Raw genomic sequence first — 23,407 nt, forward strand, 5'->3', positions numbered from 1 at the left:
CTCTGTAGAGTACATGATGGCCCTAACCCTGTCTCTCTCTCTGTAGAGTACATGATGACCCTCACCTGTCTCTCTCGCTGTACACTACGTGATGGCCCTAACCTGTCTCTCTCTCTGTACAGTACATGATGGCCCTAACCTGTCTCTCTCACTGTACAGTACATGATGGCCCTAACCTGTCTCTCTCTCTGTAGAGTACATGATGACCCTCACCTGTCTCTCTCGCTGTACACTACGTGATGGCCCTAACCTGTCTCTCTCTCTGTACAGTACATGATGGCCCTAACCTGTCTCTCTCTCTGTACAGTACATGATGGCCTTAACCCTGTCTCTCTCTCTCTGTACAGTACATGATGGCCCTAACCTGTCTCTCTCTCTGTACAGTACATGATGGCCCTCACCTGTCTCTCTCTCTCTCTGTACAGTACATGATGGCCCTAACCCTGTCTTTCTCTCTCTGTACAGTACATGATGGCCCTAACCTGTCTCTCTCGCTGTACAATACGTGATGGCCCTAACCTGTCTCTCTCTCTGTAGAGTACGTGGCGGCCCGCTTCGGCAATGAGGACTCTCAGAGCTATGCCGTCTTCACCATCACAGACGACCCAGGAAGTGACATCACTGTCTCCCTCTTCCTGCGCACACGGCGCCACGCTGGCCTCTTATTGGTGCTCGTCAACAGCACCAGCCAATACCTGCGGCTATGGCTGGACAAGGGACGGGTCAGAGTTCAGCTCCATAACTTTGAAACCTTGACCAGTGAGAGTGCGGTCAACGACGGAGACATCCACTTTGTGAGCATGGTGGTTGACCGTGAGCATATGGGCCTGTATGTAGACAACCAGAAGCAGGGCTCGGTGGAGGTCAGGACGGTGGACAGTCAAATGGGAGATGTCGTGTATGTTGGGGGTCTGACGGAGCAGAAGGCGTCAGCAGCGTTTGGGGGCTACTTTAAAGGCTGTATACAGGACCTGAGGATCAACGGAGAGAGACTGCAATTCTTCAGGCTGGACACCCCGGTGACGTCATATCCTGTCGAGCTCATGGCTAACGTCACAGCGGGCTGCACTGGGGATGACTCCTGTAGTGTGAGTGGACTGATCAGTTCTTAATCCTCTCTACACTTGCCCCTCCCTGTCCTATTCTGTCCCCTGTCTTTTACCTGTCCTACTCTGGCCCCTGTGTCTTACCTGTCCTAGTCTATCCCCTGTCTTTCACATGTCCTACTCTGTCCTGTTCTACTCTGTTCCCTGTCTTTTACCTGTCCTACTCTGACCCCTGTCTTCTTTTACCTATCCTACTATGTGTCCTGTCCTACTCTGTCCCCTGTCTTTTACCTGTCCTACTCTGGTCCTGTCTTTTACCTGTCCTACTCTTCCCCTTATCCTACTCTGTGCCCTGTCTACACTGCGTGCACAATTATTAGGCAAATTGTATTCCTCTGGATTAATTTTATTGTTGAACAAACACAATGCTCTCAGTCAATCCAAAATGTTATTGAACCTCAAACCTGAATGTTTAACAAAGGAAAAGTTAGTTTTGTCTTTCTCAGGGAAATATATAAGTGTGCACAATTATTAGGCAACTATTAGTGTGCAGAATTATTAGGCAACTAAATTACAAAAATAATTTCTCTCAACTCACTTGTTTATTCTCAATTTTTAGAGTAAGTGTAACAGATAAGTAACACAAAATTACAATTATATAAATTTTTGGCCTTTCAAAAATATTCAGTGACCAATATAGCCACCCTTATTTTCAATAACTGCCATGAGCCTTCCATCCATGGGGTCTGTCAGTTTCTTGATCTGTTCACGATCAATTTCCGCTGAAGCAGCAACCACAGCCTCCCAAATGCTGTTCAAAAAGGTGTATTGTCTTCCATCACTGTAAATCTCACGTTTGAGAAGGGCCCACAAGTTCTCAATAGGATTTAAGTCAGGTGAGGAAGGGGGCCAGGTCCTTATTCAGGCATCTTTGAGGGCCTTGCTGGCTAGACAAGCAGTGGAGTACTTGGATGCATGTGATGGAGCATTGTCCTGCATAAAGATCATGTCCTTCTAGAATGCTGAGGACTTCTTCCTGTACCACTGTTTGACGAAAGAATCTTCCAGAAACTGGCAGTGGGTTTGGGAGTTGAGTTTCAGTCCATCTTCAACCCGAAAAGGTCCAACTACCTCATCCTCAATGATAGCAGCCCATACCAGTACCCCTCCTTCACCTTGCTGGCACCTGACTCAAAGTGGTGCCCTGTGTCCATTACTGATCCAGCCACGGGCCCATCCATTTGGTCCATCAAGAGTCACTTTCATTTCATCTGTCCATAAAACCTTTGAAAAATCTGTCTTCAGGTATTTCTTTGCCCAATCTTGACGCTTCAACTTGTGAATCTTATTCAGTGGTGGTCTTGTTTCAGTCATCTTGACCTTGGCCATGTCTCTGAGCACTTGACACCTTGTACTTCTGAACACTCCAGGTAGGTTGCAGTTCTGGAATACGGTGGCATTGGAGGATAATGGGTTCCTGGTAGTTTGACGTTTAATTCTTCTCAAGTCTTTTGCAGTTAATTTGCGCCTTTTCTTCCCTATGCGTTTTTTGCGCCCCAGTTGATTATTCGCAACAAAACGTTTGAATGTCCGGTGGTCACACCTCAATAGTTTAGCTATTTAAAGCTATTTAAAGATCCATCCGTCTGAAAGGCATTTTACATTTTTGGTTTTTCAGTGTCAGTTAAATCTCTTTTTTGGCCCATTTTACCTGAGGTAATGAGGCTGCCTAATAATTATGCACACCTTGATATAAGGTGTTATTCACTTTCGCCACTCCCTCATTACACAAATACATATCACCTGAAAATGATTAAATCCAATAAGCATTCAAGTTTATATGGTTTGGAGTTCGAAAATGTGAATAGAAACAATGATAAGATCAGAATACTCACTTGCCTAATAATTGTGCACGCAATATATAACATGTCCTACTCTGTACCCTGTCTAATACCTGTCCTACTCTGTACCCTGTCTTACACTATCCCTTGTATTTTACCTGTCCTACTCTGTTCCCTGTCCTACTCTGTCCGCTGTCTAATACCTGTCCTACTCTGTACCCTGTCCTACTCTGTCCCCTGTCTAATACCTGTCCTACTCTGTACCCTGTCCTACTCTGTCCCCTGTCTAATACCTGTCCTACTCGGTCCCCTGTCCTGCTCTGTCTCCTGTCTTAACCTGTCCTACTCTGTCCCCTGTCTATCAGCTGGCCTACTCTGTCCCCTGTCATTCAACTGTCCTACTCTGAACCCTGTCCTTCATTTGTCCTACTCTGTCCCCTGTGTTTAATCTGTCCTACTCTGTCCCCTGTCTGACATCTGTCCTACTCTGTCCCCTGTCTTTTCCATCTGTCGTACCCTGTCCTTTTCCCATGCCATACCCAGTCCTGCCCTGTCTTTCCCTGCTCTGCACACTGCCCTGTGCCACCCTTGCCTATCCCAACCATGCTCTACCAGTCTGGCCCCAGTCTGGCCCCTGCCCATCCCTCCTCAGCCTTCATTATCTCACTCGTCCTCATTGCCTTAGAAAAGGATGAACGTCACCAATCCCACACAATCAAATTAAATGGTGTTTAAGGGTAAGGGTGTTAAACAGAAGTGATGTTATGTACTTAATGTCAAGTAGAGAGGGTGATTAAAGAAACAAAGAGGACTGGTAGAGAATAAGGACCTAGAGGAATACTGACAACTGTTTAGATTTGGGTTGGAGTTAGCGTTAGACTCAGAGTTAGCGTTAGACTCAGAGTTAGGGTTAGACTCAGAGTTAGGGTTAGAGTCAGAGTTAGCGTTAGACTCAGAGTTAGCGTTAGACTCAGAGTTAGCGTTAGACTCAGAGTTAGCGTTAGACTCAGAGTTAGGGTTAGAGTCAGAGTTAGGGTTAGAGTCCGTTAGGGTTAGAGTCAGACTCAGAGATAGGGTTAAACTCAGAGTTAGGGTTAGAGTCAGAGTTAGGGTTAGAGTCAGTTAGGGTTAGAGTCAGGTTTAGAGTCAGTTAGACTCAGAGTTAAACACAGAGTTAGGGTTAGACTCAGGGTTAGAGTCAGAGTTAGGGTTAGTGTCAGAGTTAGAGTCAGAGTTAGGGTTAGACTCAGGGTCAGAGTTAGAGTCAGAGTTAGGGTTAGAGTCAGTTAGGGTTAGAGTCAGGTTTAGAGTCAGTTAGGGTTAGTGTCAGAGTCAGAGTTAGGGTTAGAGTCAGGTTTAGAGTCAGTTAGGGTTAGTGTCAGAGTTAGGGTTAGAATCAGTTAGAGTTAGGGTTAGAGTCAGTTAGGGTTAGAGTCAATTATTCTCAGAGTTAGGGTTAGAGTCAGAGTTAGGGTTGGAGTCAGAGTTAGGGTTACAGTCAGGGTTAGAGTCAGAGTTAGGGTTAGAGTCAGATAGGGTCAGAGTCAGGGTTACAGTCAGGTTTAGAGTCAGTTAGGGTTAGAATCAGTTAGAGTTAGGGTTAGAGTCAGTTAGGGTTAGAGTCAGTTAGGGTTAGAGTCAATTATTCTCAGAGTTAGGGTTAGAGTCAGAGTTAGGGTTAGACTGAGAGTTAGGGTTAGAGTCAGTTAGGGTTAGACTCAGAGTTAGTGTCAGTGTCAGGGCTAGATTATTTGACTTCATTTCAGAACATAGGCCATTAACTTAATGTCCTCCATCGCCCTCTCTATCTCCATCCCAAATCCCTTCATATGATACTACACTGAGTACACCAAACATTAGGAACACCTTCCTCATATTGAGTTGCACCTCCAGTTCTTTGTTCTTGACACAAACCAGTGTACCTGGCACCTACTACCATACCCCGTTCAATGGCACTAACATTTTCTGTCTTGCCCATTCACCCTCTGAATGGCGCACATACACAAACCATTTCTCAATTGTCTCAAGGCTTAAAAATCCTTCTTTACACTGATTGATGTGGATTTAACAAGTGACATCAATAAGGGATCATAGCTTTCACTTGGATTCACCTGGTCAGTCTATGTCATGGAAAGAATGTTTTGTAAATTCAGTGTATGAATCGTGTATAATGGCACACCAGAGATGCTTTCTCTATGCATGCCTTGTCGATGCTAAGTGTCCAGTAAACTACTAGCTGTATTAGTACAGCTGACACTATGCTCTCTTACCCAGTCAGACATGGGCATTTATGAATAATACAAGATAACTAAAGCATAGAGGGACAGGTTCTAATAAAATAATAATCAAGAGTATATGTTGTTCTCCCTCTCCAGAGGAACCCGTGTCAGAACGGAGGGATGTGCTACTCCATGTGGGACGACTTCACTTGCACCTGCCCCCCCAACACTGCAGGGCGACGCTGTGAGGAGGTCAAGTGGTGTGAGCTGTCACCCTGCCCAGCACGGGCAGAGTGTCACATCCTCAGCCAGGGATACGAATGTAAGTCATTCTGCTCTAAATCTGTCGCCCGTCAGTCCGTCCGTCCGTCCGTGAGGTGGGAATGGGATTAGGCCAGATTAACCTGTGGTTGGTTTAGTGATGATTTACATGGCTGTCCGTCTGCCCTGTCACCCCTGTGATTAGCTGTCCTGGAATAAGGACAGAAACAACACCGTCATTCACAAGCACACTATACAGTGTTGTTGTGTATACCCAGCACACGTATCTCCTTCATATCCATCCTGCTGTGGCTGATTTTCTGTTTCCTTGTTCATATCTTTATTTAATGCTTCACTACTACTTGTATTCCGTGGTCCGTATTCCATGACATGGTTGAGGATTAAAACCTTTTTTTAAATGTTCACATATTTACATAGTTATCCCTTCTTCTCCTTCACAGGCTTTTCCAACGCCACTTTCCTTGATGACAGCAGTGTGCTGTCTTACCGCGGTAACGGCCGTATCCAACGCAGCCTGCCCAGCATCTCCCTCAGCATACGCACCCGTAAACGCCACGCCGCCATCTTACACGCTGAGAGTGGGCCGGAGTTTGTGACAGTGTCTGTGCAGGATGGCCTTCTCTTCCTTGAGCTCCAGAGCGGGGTGGGGGAGGGCTCCTCCACAGTGTCCCTCAGCAGCCGGAGGAGGGTCAGCGACGGCGAGTGGCACAGCGTCCACCTCTTCATGGTCACCCCCTGGGCAGAGGCATCACGCTGGACCATGGTGCTGGATGAGGAGGTGGAGGAGGCAGGGACCTCCAGCAGCGAAGGGGGCAACCTGGACTTCCTCAGGGAGGAGGTGGACATCCTTCTGGGGGGGCTGGGGCCCGAGGCTGGCTGGAGCCTAGTGGGGTGCCTGGGCACCGTGGAGGTGGGGGGCATCGCCCTGCCTTACTATAGCCCTTCAGAGGTCAACCTTCCCCGGACTCAGGAGGAGCAGTTCCTGCGGACATCCCCCAGCCCGCCGAGGGGCGGGTGTAGTGGAGGCCCGGTGTGCCAGCCCAGCCCGTGTGTGAACAGAGGCAGCTGCCAGGACCTCTGGAACCTGTTCAACTGTAGCTGTGACGAGGGCTGGGCCGGACGCCGTTGTGAGCTCAACACAGACACCTGCGCCTCCAACCCCTGTGTCCATGGCAACTGTAGCGTTCAGGGGCTGGCATACAAGTGTTCCTGTGAGTTTGGCTACACTGGTATGAACTGTGAGGAGGAGGTGGATGTGTGTGAGAACCATCTATGTGCTCATGGAGGGACGTGTCTACATGGAGTGAACAAGTATGCCTGTCTGTGTGCTGAGAACTACACCGGACCTTACTGCAAGTGAGTCACATGGGTGGGGTCAGGAATGGATTGAAATGTAATATTTATTTTTATACAAAGGAATACACGCACCAGGAAACCGTCACCTCATTCTGAAACATTGTCACCAAATTGCTATTATGTTATTTTTGTCTGTCAAGTTTTTTTAAGTCCCTTTGAGTTTAAACACAATTTTGAAAAATATTAAGTATGAAGTCTACAAATAGACTACAAATAGACTTTAATAACTGGCAGTTGAAACAATAACATCATGAAACAATATTTCATGTTTTGAAAACGGATTCTGCAACTTGTACATTTCAATGAGATAAAAGTTTAATCAACGCATCTCCATGCAACTTCACCAACATGATATACAGGACAGGACACCAGCGGGACTCCCTTTTAGTGATATACAGTACAGGAAACCAGCGGGACTCCCTTTTAGTGATATACAGGACAGGAAACCAGCGGGACTCCCTTTTAGTGATATACAGGACAGGAAACCAGCGGGACTCCCTTTTAGTGATATACAGGACAGGAAACCAGCGGGACTCCCTTTTAGTGATATACAGGACAGGACACCAGCGGGACTCCCTTTTAGTGATATACAGGACAGGACCCCAGCGGGACTCCCTTTTAGTGATATACAGGACAGGACCCCAGCGGGACTCCCTTTTAGTGATATACAGGACAGGACCCCAGCGGGACTACCTTTTAGTGATATACAGGACAGGAAACCAGCGGGACTCCCTTTTAGTGATATACAGGACAGGAAACCAGCGGGACTCCCTTTTAGTGATATACAGGACAGGACCCCAGCGGGACTCCCTTTTAGTGATATACAGGACAGTACACCAGCAGGACTCCCTTTTAGTTTTGCAACACACTAAGGCAAAAGGAGATCTTCTAAATGTTCAGATGTGTATAAGGCACTGAAACCGTGCATGAACTGCGTGTTTTACTTGTTGCAAGTCTGTTGTACTAAACGTCATATGGCTATGGCTCTAGTGTATCGCTGAAGTGTACTGCGTAATCAGTTCCCTGGTGGTTCAGTGCTACTGCCTCTCCTATTTTGTTAGTTTCGGAGCATCATCAAGGGAATTCCTCCATTCATTTATCTTGTAAACACACACTCTCTCACACACGCACTCTCAACACTCTCTCTTTCTCTCTATCTCACAATGCTCCTTCACAAGGACGTTTTTGAAACAGCCTCCCTCACTACGCTATAATTAAAGAGTTTACATCCTAAATCAAACTTTTCTTCTGTGTATCTCTCTCTCTCTCTCTCTCACACTCTCTCTGGCTCTCCTCTATCTCTCCTCTATCTCTCCTCTATCTCTCCTCTATCTCTCTCCCTCCAGTGATCGTGTCGAGGAAATTCCATGGTACATAGTAGTCAACAGGAATGTGTAAGTTATTTTTATTATTTGCTAGTCCTCTCACTCCTCCCTACCTATTTCAAGAAATGCCATATCAACCAGCCTACATATGGGATGTTGTAAGTCCCATAGAGCAGGACTGAGTCCATGATGTGTTCAATTCTCACAGTTATGGTTAAATGTCCTGTAGTTTAGGAGCAGTAGGGGGTCTATCACCTAAACCCCGTAGTCTCCCAGTGGGGAGACAGACAGTACCTCCCACTCCCCCTAGTTCTCAAATAAACCCCCTTACACAAGTACCCAATAACCCCAGCCCCACATTGTCACATTGCCTACCAACCGCTCTCTCTCTCTCTCTCTGTTCCTCTCTCTCTCTCTCTCTCTCTCTGTTCCTCTCTCTCTCTCTGTTCCTCTCTCTCTCTGTTCCTCTCTCTCTCTGTTCCTCTCTCTCTCTCTCTCTCTGTTCCTCTCTCTCTCTCTCTCTCTGTTCCTCTCTCTCTCTCTGTTCCTCTCTCTCTCTCTGTTCCTCTCTCTCTGTTCCTCTCTCTCTCTCTCTCTCTGTTCCTCTCTCTCTCTCTGTTCCTCTCTCTCTCTCTGTTCCTCTCTCTCTCTGTTCCTCTCTCTCTCTCTCTCTGTTCCTCTCTCTCTCTCTCGCTCTCTGTTCCTCTCTCTCTCTCTCTCTCTGTTCCTCTCTCTCTCTCTCTCTAAGTGTGCCTGTCTGATGGGTTTTCCTGTTTGTGTTTCTGCTCAGTCGGCCCAAGCTGCCAGTGTCTGTCTGTGGAGATGAAACCAGAAACTACACCTGCTTCAACGCAGGGAACTGCACCGAGAGAGAGCTGTCCTGTGACTGCCTACCGGGCTTCACAGGGCACCGGTAAGAGACAGAGGGAGAAAGAGGGAAGGGGTAGGGAACTGCACGAGAGAGAGCTGTCCTGTGACTGCCTACCGGGCTTCACAGGGCACCGGTAAGAGACAGAGGGAGAAAGAGGGAAGGGGTAGGGAACTGCACGAGAGAGAGCTGTCCTGTGACTGCCTACCGGGCTTCACAGGGCACCGGTAAGAGACAGAGGGAGAAAGAGGGAAGGGGTAGGGAACTGCACGAGAGAGAGCTGTCCTGTGACTGCCTACCGGGCTTCACAGGGCACCGGTAAGAGACAGAGGGAGAAAGAGGGAAGGGGTAGGGAACTGCACCGAGAGAGAGCTGTCCTGTGACTGCCTACCGGGCTTCACAGGGCACCGGTAAGAGACAGAGGGAGAAAGAGGGAAGGGGTAGATGGGAGGGGAGAGATAAAGTAAGAAAATATACCCAGAATATAGGTGAACTTTGTAAAACATACACACAGAACACATACATTACACACAGAACACATACATTACACACAGAACACATACATTACACACAGAACACATGATGTTGTCTGTTTTTCTGACCCTCTCTCGGCCTCTGTGTCTGTACTGTGTAGCTGTGAGCAGGAGGTGGATGAGTGCAAGTCCAACCCCTGTCTGAACGGGGGCTACTGCCGAAACCTCATCAACAAGTACCACTGTGTGTGTGACATGAGTTTCGCCGGGGACAATTGCCAGATCGACGTAAGCGACATTTACTTTTACGTGGCCGTTCTGCTCTGGCAGAACCTCTTCCAACTACTCTCCTACCTTATCCTGCGACTCGATGACGACCCTGAGATCGACTGGGGAGGGCAGGACGACTGAGAGAGAGTGTGTGTGTGTGTGTGTGTGTGTGTGTGTGTGTGTGTGTGTGTGTGTGTGTGTGTGTGTGTGTGTGTGTGTGTGTGTGTGTGTGTGTGTGTGTGTGTGTGTGTGTGTGTGGTGGAAGCTTGAGACTTATGGTGGTGTTTCATTGTTAAATGCCTGTCCAATGAAAAACAGTGTGTGAGTACTGTTATATCTGTGTCTGTTTTACAGTACCAACAGGGTTCCCAGAGAGGGTTCCCTTAACCGGGTGTTAAGGGGTTAAATCTGGCTGTGACAGCTGACCACTACGTACTTGATTTAGCCTTAGACAGGAGTCTTTAAGAAACAATAGGGGTTGTTCCGAAACTGCGCCAATGAGAAATTGGAGCCGTGGACCAGACTGAAGGTCTCTGACTGTTCAAAAGTTTGTGGTCACTTATAAATGTCCTTGTTTTTGAAAGAAAAGCAAATTTTTTTCTCCATTAAAATAACATCAAATTGATCAGAAATACAGTGTAGACATTGTTAATGTTGTAAATGACTATTGTAGCTGGAAACGGCAGATTTTCTATGGAATATCGACATTGGCGTACAGAGGCCAATTATCAGCAACCATCACTCCTGTGTTGCAATGGCACGTTGTGTTAGCTAATCCAAGTTTATCATTTTAAAAGTAATTGATCATTAGAAAACCCTTTTGCAATTATGTTAGCACAGCTGAAAACTGTTGTGCTGATTAAAGAAGCAATCAAACTGGCCTATTTAGACTAGTTGAGTATCTGGAGCATCAGCATTTGTGGGTTCGATTACAGGCTCAACATCGGCAGAAACAAAGACCTTTCTTCTGGAACTCGTCAGTCTATTCTTGTTCTGAGAAATGAAGGCTATTCCATGCGAGAAATTGCCAAGAAACTGAAGATCTCGTTCAACACTGTGTGCTACTCCCTTCACAGAACATCGCAAACTGGCTCTAACCAGAATAGAAAGAGGAGTGAGAGGCCCCGGTGCACAACTGAGCAAGAGGACAAGTACATTAGAGTGTCTAGTTTGAGAAACAGACACCTCACAAGTCCTCAACTGGCAGCTTCATTAAATAGTACCCGCGAAACACCAGTCTCAATGTCAACAGTGAAGAGGTGACTTCGGGATGCTGGCCTTCTAGGCAGAGTTCCTCTGTCCAGTGTCTGTGTTCTTTTGCCCATCTTAATCACCACCAAAGCCCCCCCCCAGACCATCACATTGCCTCCACCATGCTTGACAGATGGCGTCAAACACTCCTCCAGCATCTTTTCATTTTTTCTGAGTCTCACGAATGTTCTTCTTTGTGATCCGAACACCTCAAACTTAGATTAGTCTGTCCATAACACTCTGTCCAGTGTCTGTGTTCTCTGTCCAGTGTCTGTGTTCTTTTGCACATCTTAATCTTTTCTTTATATTGGCCAGTCTGAGATATGGCTTTTTCTTTGCAGCTCTGCCTAGAAGGTCAGCATCCCAGAGTCTTATGGCTTGGGGGTAAAAACTGTTGACAAGCCTTTTGGTCCTAGACTTGGCACTCCAGTACCGCTTGCCATACGGTAGTAGAGAGAACAGTCTATGACTGGGGTGGCTGGGGTCTTTGACAATTTTTAGGGCCTTCCTCTGACACCGCCTGGTGTAGAGGTCCTGGATGGCAGGCAGCTTTGCCCCAGTGATGTACTGGGCCGTACGCACTACCCTCTGTAGTGCCTTGCGGTCGGAGGCCGAGCAGTTGCCGTAACAGGCAATGATGCAACCAGCCAGGATGCTCTCGATGTTGCAGCTGTAGAACCTTTTGAGGATCTGAGGACCCATGCCAAATCTTTTTAGTTTCCTGAGGGGGAATAGGCTTTGGCGTGCCCTCTTCATGACTGTCTTGGTGTGTTTGGATCATTCTAGTTTGTTGGTGATGTGGACACCAAGGAACTCGAAACTCTCAACCTGCTCCACTACAGCCCCGTCGATGAGAATGGGGGCATGCTCGGTCCTCCTTTTCCTGTAGTCCACAGTCATCTCCTTAGTCTTGGTTACGTTAAGGTTGTTATTCTGGCACCACCCGGCCAGGTCTCTGACCTCCTCCCTAAAGGCTGTCTTGTCGTTTTCGGTGATCAGGCCTACCACTGTTGTGTCGTCTGCAAACTTAATGATGGTGTTGGAGTCGTGCCTGGCCACGCAGTCGTGGGTGAACAGGGAGTACAGGAGGGGACTGAGCACGCACCCCTGAGGGGCTCCAGTGTTGAGGATCAGTGTGACAGATGTGTTGCTACCTACCCTCACCACCTGGGGGGCGGCCCATCAGGAAGTCCAGGATCCATTTGCAGAGGGAGGTGTTTAGTCCCAGGATCCTTAGCTTAGTGATGAGCTTTGAACACTGAGCTGTAGTCAACGAATAGCATTCTCACATAGGTGTTCCTTTTGTCCAGGTGGGAAAGGGCAGTGTGGAGTGCAATAAAGATTGCATCATCTGTGGATCTGTTTGGGCGGTATGCAAATTGGAGTGGGTCTAGGTTTCTGGGATAATGGTGTTGATGTGAGCCATTACCAGCCTTTCAAAGCACTTCATGGCTATGGACGTGAGTGCTATGGGTCTGTAGTCATTTAGGCAGGTTGCCTTAGTGTTCTTGGGCACAGGGACTGTGGTGGTTTGCTTGAAACATGTTGGTATTACAGACTCAATCAGGGACATGTTGAAAATGTCAGTGAAGACACCTGCCAGTTGGTCAGCACATGCCCGGAGCACACGTCCTGGTAATCCGTCTGGCCTTGTGAATGTTGACCTACAGAGAGCATGATCACACAGTAGTCCGGAACAGCTGGTGCTCTCATGCATGCCTCAGTGTTGCTTGCCTCGAAGCGAGCATAGAAGTGATTTAGCTCGTCTATTAGGCTCGTGCCACTGGGCAGCTCGCGGCTGTGCTTCCCTTTGTAGTCTGTAATAGTTTGCAAGCCATGCCACATAAGACGAGCATCGAAGCCGGTGTAGTACAATTCAATCTTATCCCTGTATTGACGCTTTGCCTGTTTGATTGGTCGTCGGAGGGCATAGCAGGATTTCTTATAAGCTTCCAGGTTAGAGTCCCGCACCTTGAAAGCGGCAGCTCTACCCTTTAGCTCAGTGCGAATGTTGCCTGTAATCCAGAAGGTTGGGGTATGCACGTACAGTCACTGTGGGGATGACGTCCTCGATGCACTTATTGATAAAGCCAGTGACTGATGTGGTGTACTCCTCAATGCCATCGGAAGAATCCCGGAACATGTTCCAGTCTGTGAAAGCAAAACAGTCCTGTAGTTTAGCATCTGCTTCATCTGACCACTTTTTTTATAGACTGAGTCACTGGTGCTTCCTGCTTTAATTTGTGCTTGTAAGCAGGAATCAGGAGGATAGAATTGTGGTCAGATTTACCAAATGGATGGCGAGGGAGAGCTTTGTACGCGTCTCTGTGTGTGGAGTACAGGTGATCTAGAATTGTTGTCCCTCTGGTTGCACGTTTAACATGTTGATAGAAATTAGGTAGAACTGATTTAAATTTCCCTGCATTAAAGTCTCTGGCCACTAGGCGTGCCGCCTCTGGGTGAGCGGTTTCCTGTTTGCTTATTTCCTTGTACAGCTGACTGAGTGCAGTCTTAGTGCCAGCATCCGTCTGTGGTGGTATACAAACAGCCACGAAAAGTATAGATGAAAACTCTCTTGGTAAATAGTGTGGTCTGCAGTTTATCATAAGATACTCTACTTCAGGCGAGCAAAATCTAGAGATTTCCTTAGATTTCGTGCACCAGCTGTTGTTTACAAATATGCACAAACCGCTCCCCCTCGTCTTACTGTCTTACTGTGTGCTGTTCTATCTTGCCGGTGCAGCTTATATCCCGCTAGCTGAATATCCATGTCATCCTTCAGCCACGATTCCGTGAAACATAAGATGTTACAGTTTTTGATGTCCCGTTAGTAGGATATTCATGATCGTACCTCGTCTAATTTATTATCCAATGATTGCACGTTGGCGAGTAATATTGACAGTAACGGCAGCTTTCCCACTCGCCTTCGGCGGATCCTTACGAGGCACCCCGCTCTGTGTCCCCTGTACCTGCGTCTCTTCCTCTTGCCAATAACTGGGATGTTGGCCTTGTCAGGTGTTCGGAGTATGTCCTGTGCGTCCTGCTTGTTGAAGAGAAAATCTTTTTCTAATCCGAGGTGAGTGATCGCTGTCCTGATATCCAGAAGCTCTTTTTTGCCGTAAGATACGGTGGCAGAAACATTATGTCCAAAATAAGTGACAAATAACTTGGAAAAACACATAATAGCACAATTGGTTGGGCGCCGTAAAACTGCTGCCATTTCAAACTGCTGCCATTTCTTCTGGCGCCATTTCGAACAATGTAGATATTCCATAAAAAAAATCTGCCGTTTCCAGCTACAACAGTCATTTACAACATTAACAATGTCTACACTGTATTTCTGATCAATTTGATGTTATTTTAATGGACCAAAAATTGTGCTTTTCTTTCAAAAACAAGGACATTTATAAGTGACCACAAACTTTTGAACGGTATTGTGTGTGAAAGTACAACTTAGTTATTGGTTTAATTCTGTTATATATTGTTGAGGTGAGCTACATTTAAATGGATTTATCTTATTTTTCTGAAAAGAGCACAGAGCTGTTATTGTGCCTTAAAAACAACACGTTTTCTATAGGCAGCATGTTTTTGAATAAAGTTGTGTGATTTTTGAATATGCTCTTTGTTGGATATGGCAATATGAATATCCTTTGGGCGATGGCGCTAAACTAACACAGCTCAGGTAGCATTATATTTAAGCAATAAGGCCCGAGGAGGTGTGTTATATGACCAATATACCACGGATAAGGGCTGTTCTTTAAGCACGACACAACGCAGAGTGCCTAGATACAGCCCTTAACCGTGGTATATTCACCATATACCACAAACCCCTGAGGTGCCTTATTGCTGTTATAAACTGGTTACCTACGTAATTAAAACTGTAAATATATGTTTTTTTTGTCATACCCATGGTAAACAGTCTGATATTTCACGGCTTTCAGCCTATCAGCATTCAGGGCTCGAACCACCCGGTTTATAATCTACATTAGACTAGGCTAGACAGAAACTGTAATAAAGGGTATTTTCCAAATGGAACAAATGGAAAAGAAGACACTGGTTTTGCAATTGCACAGGCTAGTCAGTGTATAAGCACAATTTCCCGAAAGGAATGTTATTTCGTATTGAAAAACTTTTGTACTTTTGGAAAAGTATAGAGTGTTTTCTGAGTTAATCTCATTTACAATATCCGGTCAGCCTCGTGTTGATTTATACTTTGTATTCCTTGAGGATGATGGTACTGTCCTGATACTGTATGAGATGTAGCTAGAGAGATGGCCCTAGGCCCTAGAAGGCAACGAATCACACCTAACGTTTATTCATTTTTAACCATTTTAAACTCTGTCACACATTCCCTGTTGTTGTCTTGACCTAAAAATATGTTTGTCTCTCTGTCTGTCCATCTCTCTGTCTATATGTCTGTTATCCGTCAGATCTGTCTGTTTGTCTCTATGTCCAGCTCTCTGTCTCTCTGTCTCTCTGTCTCTCTGTCTCTCTGTCTGTCTGTCTGTCTGTCTGTCTGTCTGTCTGTCTGTCTGTCTGTCTGTCTGTCTGTCTGTCTGTCTGTCTGTCTGTCTGTCTGTCTGTCTGTCTGTCATCCGTCTCTATGTCCATCTCTCTGTCTCTCCGTCCGTCTGTCTCCATGTCCATCTCTCTGTCCTTTCATGTCTTCTTTAAACAAGTATGTCTCTATGTCCGTCTCTCTGTCTGTCCGTCTTTATGTCCATCTCTCTGTCTGTTTTCAAATAAACATTTCCTGTCTTTTCACCCTCAATCTGTTGTTTGTCCTCCTTTCACTTCCTGTCTTCATTTATCCAACATCAAGCAGTTATGTCACTGGTCAGTACTGGGCGGGTTTACCAGTCATCTGGTGAGCTGTGTGGCACTGCTGCGTGACATCCAAACATAGTGACCTAATCTCTCTTAACAGGATACACAGAGAGAAGTGACCTCTTGATAAACTCACACATACTGTACACACACAAACCTTTCCTATCCGTGTGTGTATGAATGCGCACGTCAATATGCCAGCGTGTGTGTGTGTGTGTGTGTGTGTGTGTGTGTGTGTGTGTGTGTGTGTGTGTGTGTGTGTGTGTGTGTGTGTGTGTGTGTGTGTGTGTGTGTGTGTGTGTGTGTGTGTGTGTGTGTGTGTGTGTGTGTAGAGGCTGAGACAAAAGGAAGAGGAAATGAAAGAGGGAAATAGAGATAAAGTAGAGAGAAATAGTGAATCTTCTCAGTGGCTTTACTGATGTGTCTCTCTTCAGAGAGAACAGAGAGAGCATGAGAGGGAGAATGAGAGAGAGAGAGCATGAGAGAGAAATAGAGGGTGTTGTAGAGGGTGAAGGTCTGATGAAGATGGGAGAAAGAAGAGAAAGACTAGCGTGTTTCTTCCCCTTTTATCATATTTTGTCCTGTCACCCTATCCTATCTGATTAACATCCATTGTTGAATTCTGATTGGGAACTTTTAAAAGTGGAAAGTGTTTGAATTTGACTGTGTTACTAACTGTTCTGTGAAGCCTATTTCAAAGTAGAGGTCCTCACGGATCTTTCCGAATCCTATTGCACGAGATCCGGGATCCCACATTTTGTAGTTAACCCACGGATCCCCGGTCGGATCCTGCTCGGTGGCCACGGGCCTCGGATCTGTGTAGAAAAAATGTGAAATACCGACCGGATCCAAAATTATATTTGAAGAGTTTAGTTCCTAAACAACAGATGCAAATTTTACACATTTAGATTGTATTCTCTTAAATGACTGTCATGGGTTCCCTTTCATCAAACCAAATGTGTCAATATCATGTTGTGACAAAATGCTATATTCTCTTTATGAAAATAAGCCACTGCATATCAAGTGGTAAAATAGGCTACTTGTTGTGGAAGAGGAGGAGGACGCAGCGGAAAAGAGTGATAGCCCCTAGTCTATAAAGTCTATAGAATATTAGGGTACAGACAAACGTGAACAGCAGGTAGCCTAGTGGTTAGAGTGTTGGGATAGTAACTGAAAGGTTGCTGGATTGAATCCCCGAGCTGACAAGGTAAAAATCTATCATTCTGCCCCTGAGCAAGGCATTTAACACACTGTTCCCTGGGTGCCGAAGACATGGATGTTGATTAAGGCAGCCCCACTCCTCTCTGATTCAGAGGGGTTGGGTTAAATGAGGAAGACCTGTTTCAGTTGAAGACATTTCCCTGCTCTGAGTCTGGCACGTGATGATCATGACATAAAAAAGAGTTTCTGAAACATTGAATCGCTCTTTGCTGAATGAAAGCGAGTACAGTGAGGAAAAACCAACAGGCAAATCGTCATTCATCCACATTATACAGAGGGGAAAAATACCGTAGCTAATTCATTTAATTGTTTTATTTAGGCTATCTAATTTATTTGTTTAGACTTCGCCTATTTAGTAGGCTGTTTTGTTATTTTATTTGGCTATTTTCTTTGTCTAAAATCGCCACAAAAAAATATATAATTTTGGTCAACAGAAACAAAATGAACAGGTCTCTGAAAACCTGAAAACATATTCTACATCCATTTATAGTGTTGTCATAGCAGGAATACTAACCTAGACCTACAAATCCCAATTGTTAGAAATGACACAGGAATGCTGAATGGAGACTCCATTCTTCCATAGCCTATTCTAAATGGATTTTGAAGCTTGCTGGTCAAACAGGCTTAGCCTAACTTCTGTCTAAATCAATGTTGATCAAAACAGTTAAATAGGCTAGATTGTAATGTTGCTCAGTAAAACAATAAGCCTACAGAATATTATGTTACAGACAAAAGTTAACTGCTATCTGCTGCTTGGCATGTGATGATCATCACATAAAAAGATGCTTCTTTTCAAATATTTGGTCAACAGAAATAAGGAAAACATTTCTGAAAACTTCATAAAGTTCTCCATCTATCTATAGAGATGTCATTATGAAAATACTAAGCTGTAGACCATAAATCATTTATTTTAGATACAACCAAAAATGCACATTAAAGTTCACTGCCAGACAAGTCAAAACAATTTAGCTGGCTTCCACGAGCAATAAAGTTGAATTTTTTATTTTCGGATCCATTTGGGTTGTATACAGACCAGACCCAATTTTGATCCGATTTTCTCTCAGCTCGGATAAGTTTTGGGTCGGATCTGGTCCACCTCGGATCGGATATATATATTTTCTAATTGCCGGATCCTGTCGAGGTCGGGTAGGAATTTAACGGATCCAATTCGGGTTCGTATTGAAATTCTGGGGTTCGAGGAGTCCTCTATTTCAAAGTCTCCTCGCCCACCCAGAGAGACAATGAGGTTACTCCATTTCTATTACCATTAGATCCTAAAATACCAACTCAAAGACCACTAGTGGTGACGCACGCACACACACACACGCACACGCACACACACACGCACGCACACACACCAAATTCAAGTACAACAACTTCAACATTCTCCTCAGATGTGGCATCTTCCACAATATTTGGAACCAAGGTCCAATCACCCCAATAATTACTGCGGAATCTGTGTCAACAGTCATTTCGGGAAAATCCTCTGCAATATCATATACAGCAGACTCCAACATTTCCTCAGTGAAAACAAATGTCAAATAGGCTTCTTACCAAAATACCATACGACAGACCACATTTTACATTTTTTATACATTTGCAAAAATGTTTAACAACCTCTTTTCGGTTTGTCATTGTGGGTATTGTGATGACATCGTGGGTATTGGGATGACATCGTGGGTATTGGGATGACATCGTGGGTATTGTGATGACATCGTGGGAATTGTGATGACATCGTGGGTATTGTGATGACATCGTGGGTATTGTGATGACATCGTGGGTATTGGGATGACATCGTGGGTATTGTGATGACATCGTGGGAATTGTGATGACATCGTAGGTATTGTGATGACATCGTGGGTATTGTGATGACATCGTGGGAATTGTGATGACATCGTGGGAATTGTGATGACATCGTGGGTATTGTGATGACATCGTGGGTATTGTGATGACATCGTGGGTATTGTGATGTCATTATGGGGTATTGTGTGTAGATTGCTGAGGAGTCTTTTTAAATGTAATCAATTTTAGAATAAGGCTGTAATGTAACAAAATGTGGAAAAAGTCAAGGGGTCTGAATACTTTCCTAAGGCACTGTACACACCCTGCACACTCTAATTGACAAACGATAATAAGTGTGTGGTCAATAAATACACAGATTTCTTCCCTGGGGGGGGGACAGGGATTCAGCTTGAGCCCAACCCTCTTCAGCATTTATATAAATTAATTGGCAAGGGCACTAGAACAGTCTGCAAAACCCGACCTCACCCTACAATACTCTAAATTAAAATGACTACTTTTTGCAGATGATCTGGTTCTTCTGTCACCAACCAAGGAGGACCTACAGTAGCACCTAGATCTTCTGCACAGATTCTGTCAGACTTGGGCCCTGACAGAGAATCTCAGTAATTCTAAACAAACATAAATTCTATCTAGACACTGTTGGCCTAGTGCATCAAAGAATTATACCTACCTCGGCCTAAACATCAGCACCACAGGTAACTTCCACAAGGCTGAGACAAAACAAGAATGGCCTTCTATGCCATCTAAAGGAACATAAAATTTGACATACCAATTAGGCAAAAAATACTTGAATCAGTTATAGAACCCATTGCCCTCTATGGTTGTGAGGTCTGGGGTCCCTCACCAACCAATAATTCACAAAATGGGACAAAAACCCAACTGAGACCAAAAATATCAGAGTGCAATGCAAACCCTTAAATAATCCATGCAGAGCAGAATTAGGACTATACCCACGGGTTATCAACATCCAGAAAAGAGAAGTGGTTCTGGGGCTCTGGTCACAAATACAAACAGACCCCACAGAGCAGCACAATTAGACCCAACCAACCAACCAACCAAATGATGAGAAAACTAAAGGAGAACTACTTGACACATTGGAAAGAATCAACCAAAAAACTAAGCAAATTGTAATGCTATCTTGCCCTAAACAGAAAGTACACAATGGCAGAATACCTGACCACTGTGAGTGACCCAAAACGAAGAAAAGCCTTTAATAAGGATAGACTCAGTGAGCATAGCCTTGCTATTGAAAGAGGCTATGTGCACACTGCCCACAAAATGAGGTGGAAACTGAGCTGCACGTCCTGTCCTCCTGTCAAATGTATGACCATATTAGAGACACATATTTCCATCAGATTACACAAACCTGCAAAGAATTTGAACACAGATTACATTTTGACAAACCTCCGTAACTGTTAAGCGAAATATCGAAGTGTGCAATACATTTACATTTACGTCATTTAGCAGACGCTCTTATCCAGAGAATACCAGCAGCAAAATGTGTGACTAGCTGCCAGAAGAAAAGGTCAACCAGTGGGTGAGAAACACCAATGTAAAATAAACTATATTTATTTGTCATTCGTACATTTGACTATTTGCACATTGTCACAACACATAGCTTATGTAACATTTAAAATGTTATACTACATTTTTTAACCACTAATAATATAACATTTTAAACATTGTTATTCTTTTGAAACTTTTTGTGTAATGTTTACTGTTAATATCAGGGGTTTTCTTTGTTTTGTTTAATTCGATTTCTTTGTTTTTGTTGTTTTGTTTATTGTACGTGCTTTGGCAATGTAAACATGTTTCCCATGCCAATAAAGCCCAATTGAATTGGAGAGAGAGATGCTTGACCAGCTAAAAGCAGTCTGTGTTTCCATCTGGAGTGCAACTCTGCATAGATCTGGTGGCGTTCCAGCAGGTTGGGACTGTTTCATAGATCTGGTGGCGTTCCAGCAGGTTGGGACTGTTTCATAGATCTGGTGGTGTTCCAGCAGGTTGGGACTGTTTCATAGATCTGGTGGCGTTCCAGCAGGTTGGGACTGTTTCATAGATCTGGTGGCGTTCCAGCAGGTTGGGACTGTTTCATAGATCTGGTGGCGTTCCAGCAGGTTGGGACTGTTTCATAGATCTGGTGGCGTTCCAGCAGGTTGGGACTGTTTCACAGATCTGGTGGCGTTCCAGCAGGTTGGGACTGTTTCATAGATCTGGTGGCGTTCCAGCAGGTTGGGACTGTTTCATAGATCTGGTGGCGTTCCAGCAGGTTGGGACTGTTTCATAGATCTGGTGGCGTTCCAGCAGGTTGGGACTGTTTCATAGATCTGGTGGCGTTCCAGCAGGTTGGGAATGTTTCATAGATCTGGTGGCGTTCCAGCAGGTTGGGACTGTTTCATAGATCTGGTGGCGTTCCAGCAGGTTGGGACTGTTTCACAGATCTGGTGGCGTTCCAGCAGGTTGGGACTGTTTCACAGATCTGGTGGCGTTCCAGCAGGTTGGGACTGTTTCACAGATCTGGTGGCGTTCCAGCAGGTTGGGACTGTTTCACAGATCTGGTGGCGTTCCAGCAGGTTGGGACTGTTTCATAGATCTGGTGGCGTTCCAGCAGGCTGGGACTGTTTCATAGATCTGGTGGCGTTCCAGCAGGTTGGGACTGTTTCATAGATCTGGTGGCGTTCCAGCAGGTTGGGACTGTTTCACAGATCTGGTGGCGTTCCAGCAGGTTGGGACTGTTTCACAGATCTGGTGGCGTTCCAGCAGGTTGGGACTGTTTCACAGATCTGGTGGCGTTCCAGCAGGTTGGGACTGTTTCACAGATCTGGTGGCGTTCCAGCAGGTTGGGACTGTTTCACAGATCTGGTGGCGTTCCAGCAGGTTGGGACTGTTTCACAGATCTGGTGGCGTTCCAGCAGGTTGGGACTGTTTCACAGATCTGGTGGCGTTCCAGCAGGTTGGGACTGTTTCATAGATCTGGTGGCGTTCCAGCAGGTTGGGACTGTTTCATAGATCTGGTGGCGTTCCAGCAGGTTGGGACAGTTTCATAGATCTGGTGGCGTTCCAGCAGGTTGGGACTGTTTCATAGATCTGGTGGCGTTCCAGCAGGTTGGGACTGTTTCATAGATCTGGTGGCGTTCCAGCAGGTTGGGACTGTTTCATAGATCTGGTGGCGTTCCAGCAGGTTTGGACTGTTTTATAGATCTGGTGGCGTTCCAGCAGGCTGGGACTGTTTCATAGATCTGGTGGCGTTCCAGCAGGCTGGGACTGTTTCATAGATCTGGTGGCGTTCCAGCAGGTTGGGACTGTTTCATAGATCTGGTGGCGTTCCAGCAGGTTGGGACTGTTTCATAGATCTGGTGGCGTTCCAGCAGGTTGGGACTGTTTCATAGATCTGGTGGCGTTCCAGCAGGTTGGGACTGTTTCATAGATCTGGTGGTGTTCCAGCAGGTTGGGACTGTTTCATAGATCTGGTGGCGTTCCAGCAGGTTGGGACTGTTTCATAGATCTGGTGGCGTTCCAGCAGGTTGGGACTGTTTCATAGATCTGGTGGCGTTCCAGCAGGTTGGGACTGTTTCATAGATCTGGTGGCGTTCCAGCAGGTTGGGACTGTTTCACAGATCTGGTGGCGTTCCAGCAGGTTGGGACTGTTTCATAGATCTGGTGGCGTTCCAGCAGGTTGGGACTGTTTCATAGATCTGGTGGCGTTCCAGCAGGTTGGGACTGTTTCATAGATCTGGTGGCGTTCCAGCAGGTTGGGACTGTTTCATAGATCTGGTGGCGTTCCAGCAGGTTGGGAATGTTTCATAGATCTGGTGGCGTTCCAGCAGGTTGGGACTGTTTCATAGATCTGGTGGCGTTCCAGCAGGTTGGGACTGTTTCACAGATCTGGTGGCGTTCCAGCAGGTTGGGACTGTTTCACAGATCTGGTGGCGTTCCAGCAGGTTGGGACTGTTTCACAGATCTGGTGGCGTTCCAGCAGGTTGGGACTGTTTCACAGATCTGGTGGCGTTCCAGCAGGTTGGGACTGTTTCACAGATCTGGTGGCGTTCCAGCAGGCTGGGACTGTTTCATAGATCTGGTGGCGTTCCAGCAGGTTGGGACTGTTTCATAGATCTGGTGGCGTTCCAGCAGGTTGGGACTGTTCACAGATCTGGTGGCGTTCCAGCAGGTTGGGACTGTTTCACAGATCTGGTGGCGTTCCAGCAGGTTGGGACTGTTTCACAGATCTGGTGGCGTTCCAGCAGGCTGGGACTGTTTCACAGATCTGGTGGCGTTCCAGCAGGTTGGGACTGTTTCATAGATCTGGTGGCGTTCCAGCAGGTTGGGACTGTTTCACAGATCTGGTGGCGTTCCAGCAGGTTGGGACTGTTTCACAGATCTGGTGGCGTTCCAGCAGGTTGGGACTGTTTCACAGATCTGGTGGCGTTCCAGCAGGTTGGGACTGTTTCATAGATCTGGTGGCGTTCCAGCAGGTTGGGACAGTTTCATAGATCTGGTGGCGTTCCAGCAGGTTGGGACTGTTTCATAGATCTGGTGGCGTTCCAGCAGGTTGGGACTGTTTCATAGATCTGGTGGCGTTCCAGCAGGTTGGGACTGTTTCATAGATCTGGTGGCGTTCCAGCAGG

The 23,407-nt window shown here is 46.0% G+C and overlaps 1 protein-coding gene across 1 annotated transcript in view; it reads left to right on the top strand.

Moving 5' to 3' along the window:
• The window catches only part of crb1 (crumbs cell polarity complex component 1), a 57,872-nt gene that overhangs the window by 29,247 nt on the left and 5,218 nt on the right, over window positions 1-23,407 (top strand). The window contains exons 7-12 of the mRNA XM_029708086.1: window positions 538-1,088; window positions 5,263-5,428; window positions 5,829-6,744; window positions 8,091-8,138; window positions 8,860-8,982; window positions 9,572-9,698. Coding sequence (XP_029563946.1) covers window positions 538-1,088; window positions 5,263-5,428; window positions 5,829-6,744; window positions 8,091-8,138; window positions 8,860-8,982; window positions 9,572-9,698 — 1,931 coding nt within the window. The remainder of the gene's footprint in view (window positions 1-537; window positions 1,089-5,262; window positions 5,429-5,828; window positions 6,745-8,090; window positions 8,139-8,859; window positions 8,983-9,571; window positions 9,699-23,407) is intronic.

This window comes from Salmo trutta, chromosome 22 (genome assembly GCF_901001165.1).
Source record: "Salmo trutta chromosome 22, fSalTru1.1, whole genome shotgun sequence".
NCBI lineage: Eukaryota > Metazoa > Chordata > Actinopteri > Salmoniformes > Salmonidae > Salmo > Salmo trutta.